This window comes from Diachasma alloeum, unplaced genomic scaffold (assembly GCF_001412515.2).
Source record: "Diachasma alloeum isolate Michigan unplaced genomic scaffold, Dall2.0 Dall_scaffold_00647, whole genome shotgun sequence".
In the NCBI taxonomy this organism is placed as follows: domain Eukaryota; kingdom Metazoa; phylum Arthropoda; class Insecta; order Hymenoptera; family Braconidae; genus Diachasma; species Diachasma alloeum.
Window position 1 is genome coordinate 79,193 of NW_021680779.1, and position 9,092 is coordinate 88,284.

At 35.5% G+C, this 9,092-nt stretch overlaps 1 protein-coding gene across 4 annotated transcripts in view; it reads right to left on the minus strand.

Annotated features, from left to right (window-relative positions):
• Positions 1–9,092, minus strand: part of LOC107043863 (carboxypeptidase D) — a 228,802-nt gene that overhangs the window by 28,115 nt on the left and 191,595 nt on the right. For 2 of the 4 annotated variants that reach the window (XM_015265530.2, XM_015265528.2), the window contains exon 8: positions 3,832–3,924. The exons of 1 other annotated variant lie outside the window; for it this stretch is intronic. In XM_015265530.2, the coding sequence (XP_015121016.1) occupies positions 3,832–3,924 (93 nt within the window). Of the gene's footprint in view, positions 1–3,066; positions 3,566–3,831; positions 3,925–9,092 lie in introns of those variants that run through there. One more of the 4 variants, XM_015265531.1, reaches the window with a different exon arrangement.

Here is a 9,092-nt window from a genome sequence, read left to right on the forward strand (position 1 = left end):
AGGGGGGGGGGGGTTGCAAAGAGGGGAGTTTTGCAAAGAGGGGTATTTTCTGAAAGGGTGGGTTATCTTTGGGGTTTTTCGAAAATATCTTCGAAACTAAGAGAGATAGCGAATTTTTCCAAAAATTTGGTGGGGGAGATGGTCGGTGTATGCATGGCGAATTCACAACCCAAAAAATTGAGTCGGTGAGTTTTTCAAAAATATCTACGAAACTAAAGGAAATGGTGAATTTTTACGAACATTTGGGGGAGGGGGGTGTGCTTTAAAAATCTCTTTAAAAATCTCAAGCCCATTTTTTTGGGTTGTGAATTCTCAATTTGCAACTCCCCTCCCCCTCTTTGCAAAATTCCCCCTCCTCACATCCGAAATTCCCGATATTTAGGCACATCTCCCTATGTATAGGGCTCTTACGCCCTTTAAATACCCCGGCCGCAATTTTTTAGTTCAATCTGAAAATTTTCTAAAATTGAGAAAAATTCATTGATTATAAAAAATAGTAGTTCTTATAAACAATCCCCAAATTGGTTAGTTTTTATGATTCCACCAAGAATAAAGCTTAAGCATAGGAGTTTCTACAATCTAAAAACTACTTTCTAAAGCTAATCTATTCGTTTTCTCTGTGTTGTGCGTTTACTTTTTTAAGTTTGATATCCAGTCAGTTGTATTTTTTTGTAATAAATGTGTAATCCATGAATAAAATGAAGTTTGCGTGAGAAAAAGAATTGTTGGATTCATGAATCTTGATTGCCTTAATCAAATTTACCTAGGCTCGGCCGAGGCTTGGGATGCAGGCCTGGATCCAATCCTCATATGAAAGGCTTATGATCCTTTCACAAGGAATAATGGAATATATTTGTTGAAAATATATATTCAGCGTTCTCTGTCTTCCAATAAATAGAAGTTATTTGATCTTTCCACGAGGAATTTTGTTCTCAACTAAATGGAGTAAAAACGTGAGGAAAAAAGTATTATGTGGTTTTCACAGTTGAAAAATGGCGGAATTCATCTCCCTCTTGAAGAAACAGTCTAGTTTCATGATTCAAGAGTATAAAAACAGCGAATGAACCGACTTTTCTTGCTACACAATGCTCCCGCCCCTCGTATTCTCTTCTATTTTCCTCTTTCAAGACTCGAGAGTGAATGAAAAAGATAAAAATGATGAAAAAAAGGCGAGAATCTCACTGCATTTCCGTAACGAAGAACGAACATTCGCTTCAGTTTGAAGAGAAAAATTTTAATTTGGAGCAGAAGAATTTTATCCTTAATTCTGACAATCATTAATACATTAATCATATGAATCAAAAATTTTAATTCTTATTTATGACATTCGAATACCTGTTTGACACACAAACAGATTTATTTTCATCTTTTTCAATAGAAGACCCATTTAAAACGGATCTCGTATAACGGTTCCTCATAACCATGGAGATGTGGACTGAGTGATAAAAATTCTGTGTCTTTTTTTTCTTCATCACAGTTGTAATAATGGAGGAGAATCGTGCAGAACGATATTTAGCGAGTGTTGTGTGATTTCCGCAAGAACGGTTGGAGAAAGAGAAGAAAGTTTAATATACAATATGCTCTTTTGAACTTTGAAAATTTTAATTTTTAAGGTCTTTTACGCTGATTCAATAGTTTCGGAGATAGTTGGGGTTGATTATGAGAAAGAGCATCAGTTGTGTGTATTGAAGAGTCAAACGAATTGATTACTTCTTTTTCACGAAGTTTAAAAAGTTCATTGCGATTAATCATCAAAGAACCAGAATTTGATCGAATTTGTTTAACGGTTTTTTGTCATTTTCCCCTGGCAAATATTGGCCATAGGTAAAAATTGTGCATGAGCGTTTTTCTTCGTGAACTGTAATTTTTTCTGTTTTTTTTTGACAAGGTTTCTTGTAAATATTAAAGTTAGAAAAAAACTTGATTTTTGATTGAAAAGATGAATATTTTTTGTGAGCAACTTTTTTTCAATCTCCAATTGTGGACAATTCAATTAGGATCAATTATCCAAAAACTACGATTTCCCAATCTTTTCATATTTTTATGACAATTTCCGGGTGGATATTATGAATGAATCAAGATATTGAGAACAAAGTGTTTCTATTTGTAAAGAGAAAATTTGTCTTTCTTTCAAATAATTCTCGTCACGAACATGGCAAAAAAAAGATGGCTTACAAATATTTCCGCTATCAATAAATCCCAACTCTCTCTAACTATCGAAAGTACAAAAAAATTTACCCATCTCCACCTTAAAGTCTTTCCACCTTCTCCTCCTTCCATTCACAATCCCAAAAACACCATCATGCAGATGATTAGCAAAGCAACATAACAATTCGAAGTCCACATAACAAATCTCAACCTCCAAAAAAATCTCAAAACATCACCTTTTAATACTTACATAATTTGCGAGACTATAAAAAAAGAGGGGAACTTCAAGGGAAAAACTGTGCAAGTTAAATATACATGGTATTCTAATTATTTCTCTTTCAGAAAAATACACATGAACGTAAAATTTATTTTAAACGGAATAAGGCCATTTTCATTCGATAGCCAGGGAAATTTCAGCGGGGAAACACTGGCTGACAATCATTTTCAGTCCAATAATGGGCGAATTTTTATTTCAAGGTCACTAGTAGTTCTAGAAGATTCTCGATTAACTAATCACGCGGGAAAAAATTTAATAGAAAAATCTGGCGAATTCGTGAGAAAATTCTATTGGCTTTCTATTGACTTTCTGGGAGTTTTTGGCCGATTCTATTTAAATGTTCAACAGAAAATATTAAATAGGAAGAGTTAATGGAATTCAATTTTTCTGTATAACTTATTCTTTCAGGCATTTTCTATAGAATTTCCTCGGCTCAAATTTTTCAAGTTTTTTCATTCTATTTTTTTTTCTTCTCATCAAAAAAATCAAACACATAAACAGAAAATTTGAGCCGATGAAATTCTATAGAAAATATCTCAATAGAATAAGTTATATAGAAAAATCGAAATTTATTGACTTTTTCTATTGAAGATGTTCTATTCAACATTTCAATAGAATCAGCCAAAAACTAATAATAGAAGGTTCAGCAGAAATCCAATAGAAATTGTCTAATGAATTCGCTAGGTTTTTCTATTAAATTTTTTCATTCGTGATGCATCGTTATCAGAACAGAAGTGCTCTAGGGGATCAGAAATTTTTCGGGCTTTCCAATGATATTTCGTCTTGTTGTGAACTTTTACCGATTCAAAAAGACACTCTTATTCTTGTCAATAAAAATAGGATCCCTAGATTGAAAATCGTCATTAAAAATAATGGTTCCCCAATGAAATTTCAACGGTTAATCAGATATCCCTACTTTTGTTAACAAAAATAGGATGTCTGGCTGTCAAATTCTTATTCCAATCAATTTAATAGATAATATTAAACTACTTGAATCAGGGATTAAGCTTAGGAATTGGGGAAGACGATGGAGTCGGTGTCGATGGATTCCTGTACCGGATGATCCAGGTGCGGCGAGGGCATTGCTGTGTGACGTCTTTCAGTGGTGGTATGTCCCCAAACATCACTTTGTGCCCATTTCTGAAACCACAGGCCATTGTTTTCCCCTCATGCAATTTTTGTCCAGTATTATTTTTGTCTGTATTTACAACCAATTTTGTTTTTTCCCTTGTAGTGAAATCCACTGCACAAGGACTCTCTTATCTATTTACTTTTTTTCCAAGATTCTTTTTCTGAGCATTCTTCAAGCACTAAATTGTGATAATCACTCGCCAAATGTGTTAGTGAATTATTCAAGGTTCATGAGAAAATTTATGATATTCGTGAAAGTTTTAAGAGGATTATACCTTAGTTCCGTGAAGTGTTACGTTGAGGAGTGTCGGGTGTTCTTTCACCACCATAAATTCAACTTCTCTCGGTGTATAGCTATTTGCATATACCTAAAAAGAGGAAAACAGATCGTTTATTACAACTATATTCAGGAGCATCTCAAAAGTTAATGAAGGTAGTAATAAAATGTTGGGAGTAAAACTGCTGATATCGAAGAGGTGTTATGGTTTCATTATCTAATTAATGAATCTAACTCCAATTCTCAATTTTGAGCGGTACGGAAACATTTAGAAAATCTGAAGAAAAATTAGAGTCTTCTTTTGGCAGAGATGAATACAACAATTAAGAAATTACATTTTCTAAAATTTACGAAGTTTCTTATGAACCATTTATAACCACTCAATTTTTCATTATAAAAATCGTTTTTCTTTATCATAACATGTTTCGCCATATTTTGAATGTTATTAGAATTTCTATTGGAATTTCTATTTTCTGCAATTTTGAAGGTCCTGGAAGTTCAAATCATTTCCATCGTTTTTCTATTCCATGAGAGTGTTTAAAAAAGGAGTTATTTCTCATGAAACGTTATTTGAATGAAGCTGATTACTCATCAATTTTTTCCAATTTCTCCCGTAAAGTAATTGGCATATGGTCTCTAGGGTGTCCTAGAAATGTCGTCCTCGCTTCGAGGGGGTGAAAACCGATGGAATTCTCAGTCGAAAATTCCTCTTCCATTTTGATGCCGAGCCTTAGTTAACTACTACTATTTAGTGAAGTTGACAAAGGATGCGGTCGATGGCCAGGTTTACATTGGAGAATCAACTGGGCAACCGCAACGAGTGCATAGAGGAAGAAGGGAGTTCCTCTGAAATTGATATCAGAACGCTTTGAGAAAATTTGACTCCAATAAATAGGTCGGCACTTATCTCCTCCCCCTCCCCTTCGCCCATATTGTTTCTAAGTTATTAATAGTAAATTGTTATGCAAATCATTTCGATTGTAACGATGGCATCAATTGGAATAATAATGACATTTTTGAGAAATGTTCATCTGTGGTTCATCTGTGGCTATACGCCACCGTTAATCCAGTTTAGCACTACCGTCATTGATCAACTTCATATGAAGTTGATCCCTTCATATGAAGAAATAACTTATTAACTAAAGCTCCGGGCCAATAATGAACGAGAAACTTTTGAGTCAGAATTTTATTCTCCCTCACACTCTCAACGGGAGGATGACATTCCTCAGAAATGTCATTCCAGGGACTGGCAACGCGTTTCCGTTTTCGTTTCGTTAATAACGTTATTGCGGAAAACGAAACTGGAAACGAAAGTCGAATAACGTTATTGCCGGAAACGAAACTGGAAACGAAAGTCGAATAACATTACCGCCGGAAACAAAACTGGAAACGAAAGTCGAATAACGTTATTATCGGAAACGAAACTGGAAACGAAGTCGAATAACGTTATTGTGGGAAACGAAACTGGAAACGAAAGTCAAATAACGTTATGGCGGGAAACGAAACTGGAAACAAAAGTTCAATCACATGAAAACAAGTGGAAAATTGCTCTTGTATTGCATACAGTATAGTCATTTTTGCTAATAAATTTGCAATATATTCCCGAATGGTTATTTTACACATGATTTGCTTGTATCAAATATAATTCATTGTTCTTCTAGAAGATATTTTTGTCACAATCTTTTTTTCGGTTCGCACGAAGAAATCTTGGAGATTAGCGTAAAGAAGAGGATTGGCCATATTCATTGGAAGAAAAACATAGACTCTCATAAAATCAGAAGACACCCATAGGACCACCATATAACTCCATAACATAAGATTACCATAAGACCCATGCAACTCCCATAAACTTCGAGAGACCCCCATAAAAGGAAAAATTTGAAAATATTGAAAATTTTGAGAATTTTGAAAATTTTGAAAAAAATCATGAAATTTGATAGATCTGTAATAAGAAAATTCGTACATAGATACATACATACATAAGCGAATTCGCCAATTCTGTATATGAAAAATTGCCCAAAATTTTAAAAGTTTGTTGATATTTTTTAACGAAAATTATAGTCTAAAAAAGGAAAAAAAACACAAACGAAGTTCTCTAACTCAATTATTGGCAGAGATATTGAAGACTGAATTTTTTTTCTTCTAAAAACTTTTTTTTTTCCAACTCAAATTACAACCCATTAAGCATTAAGAAAAAATTGAACCCATCATATTTGTCAGAAATTTTCTCAACTTTTAGAACAAAATATTATTTTTTATGTATTCATATATTCTGGTATGAAAAACTCAAAAAGAAACGGTCATTTAACGAGGGGCTGGTCACTTCTCAATCGGGTGGCTCAGAGATTTCGAAAACGTATTTTACGCTTGAAGTTGAAGCGTAAATTACGCTCAAAATAGCCGTAAATTACGATTACATAAACGTAATTTACGTTTTGATAAACGTAATTTATGTTTTGATAAACGTAAAAGACGCTTTGTTTACACTGTTAAAGATTTTTGTCTGAATTTTCCGTGCCAAATTCCGGAAATTTTTATCGTGTTTCAATTCCACTGAAATTTCAGGAAATCTTGTCATTTTGAAAATTCAGAATCTCGTGGAAAAATAAAACAGAACTGTAAATTTCCGTTCCATTTTTCCCTGAAAATGAATAGAAAACCATAAAATTGTGGTAAATATATTCTTGAATGTTCAGGATAGTGACACTGAATGCGATTTAGAGGGAAAAAAATTGAAAATTCGATGCAATTTAAGGGGAGACTACTATGATTTTTAAAAGGCGTGAGATATTAGAGTGAGATTTCTCATGGATTGAAGATCGGTTATACATGTCTAAAAACGAATAATTAATGCAAAAAAATTAATTGTTTATTGTTCGTCTACCCCGCAGACGCTTAAAATGTTGAAAATACTTCAGGGCCTCCAATTTTTTCGCTACAGAGTTTATTTTTTCAAATTTTTTGAAAAAATGTATACAATAACCATTACGAATTAGTTTTTTGAATTTCAACTCCTACACAGCTAATTTCGTTTTGTTTACTATAAAAATCTGCGCCATTCGTGGAAAATAAACAGAAAAATTATCCTTAAAATATTAAAAATATATTCTTGATTCTTTCAGAAATATTTTTTACGCACGCTATTCTACATGAATGGTGCATTTTTTTTATTAAAATAATAACGAAATTAGCCGTATAGGAGTTGAATTTCAAAAAAACTAATTCGTAATTGTTATTGTATCCATTTTTTCAAAAATTTTGGGAAAAAAGAAACTTTTGTAGCTCAAACATTGGAGGCCCTGGACTATTTTCACCATTTTAAACGTTTCCGGGGAAAACGAACAATAAACAAATAGTTTTTTTGCACTAATTATTCGTTTTCAGACACGTTTAATTGATCTCCAATATATGAGAAATCTCATTCCAATAGTCCGCGACTTTTAAAACTCATAGTAGTCTTCCCTTAATACTGAATATTCTTATTAGATTGGAGACTCAAATAAATTAAGGAATTCTCGACTTTATGCCCCTTAAAATTCTGGAATTTTACTGAATTTTCAGTGAAACCTGAAATTTCAGGATTTTTTTTCTGTAAATCGTATTCAGTGTCACTGTCCTGAAAATTGGTAGTCAACTGTCCATGAAATTTCATTTTTTGTTACCAGTGTAGACATAATTTACGTTTTGCTAAACGTAAAATACGGTTTGTTTAGATGTAATTTACGTTTTGATAAATGTAAAATACGCTTTGTTTAGGCGTAATTTACGTTTTTATTCTGTTTGATGAGATGCCTGGATCGGGGTTTTAATTGTGCGTATGGATGAGTTGGAGTCGGATTACGGGGAGTGGGATGAGTAGAACCAAGAAATGAGCGGAACACGTGCACGTGGTCACAAATTTACTGTATTTGTCAAAGTTATCTTCACAATAATTAAATGTCACTAATTGAGTCACTGATAACTGGAATTAATGAGCGGACCGAATTCTATGAAGAAATAATAACTGAGCTGACACATGAGTTAATCCGAGTCACTAGAAAATGAGCAATACAATAAGAGAAGTGCCTTTANAAAGTTATCTTCACAATAATTAAATGTCACTAATTGAGTCACTGATAACTGGAATTAATGAGCGGACCGAATTCTATGAAAAAATAATAACTGAGCTGACACAATGAGTTAATGCGAGTCACTAGAAAATGAGCAGTACAATAAGAGAAGTGCCTTTAACTAGTTCCCGGAAACGAATGAGAGAGAGTCACGGGCTTACAGGTGCCACGTGCCCTAATTCGGTGGTCACATGACCTAATTTAAATATAGATCAACAGGTAATAAAGAGCTGTCCAGGACGTGGCGCCTCAGGTATCCGAATTAATAATCCCCGGTCATCTGAGGTGAGCGCGTCAGGTGTGCGTGAGTGGGGAGAGAATGGATGAGCCGCGCGTATGTATGTGTGAGTGCCCTGTCAGCTGACANGCCCTTTCCAGGACCGTAGAGACACTGGGCCGGCATAGTCGATCCCAGTGTTGAGAAAGGCTCGAGCGGGAGTGAGTCTGGCTGGTGGCAACTGGCCCATGAGCTGTTGAGCGCGTACTCCACGTTGGCGAGTGCATTTAACGCACTTGAGAATGAAGGAGCGTACTGGTGCTCGACCTCCGAGTATCCAGTAGCTATTTCTGAGCTGCCCAAGGGTGAGCTGTGTGCCTCCGTGGAGTGTCCTTAGATGAGCCTGTCCGATGAGTAGCTGAGCCAGTTGAGATTCCTTCGGAATAATCACTTGGTTCCGGCTCTCCGGGCCTATGTGAGCAAACTTGAGCCGTCCTCCTATCCTCAATACCCCTTGGCGATCGATGAAGGGTGTGAGCTTGGTGAGGGGGTGGGATTTGCTGAACCTTTCCCCTCGTGAGATCGCTCTGAGTTGATCCTTGAAGTGAGCTGCCTGCGTGAGTTTGATCCAGAGGATGCGAGCCTCTTCAAGATCACCAAGAGTGAGCGGGTATCGAAGAGAAGAGTTGGGGGTTTTCCTGAGCCGAGCTATGAATCGTCGACAGATTGCTGTGACACTGAGCAGTCGGTTGAACGATGAGAATCTGTCGACGAGATTCCAGAGCGCGATTGGATGAGCTTTTACATGTAGGGGAACTCCTGGCTTTTCCTCGAGGTCTGCGCTGAGGTCTGTTTCCAGAGCGTGAGTTGGCCATGATGAGCAGTCTTGATGAAGCCATGGTGGCCCTTTCCACCAGAGCTTATGAGATACCA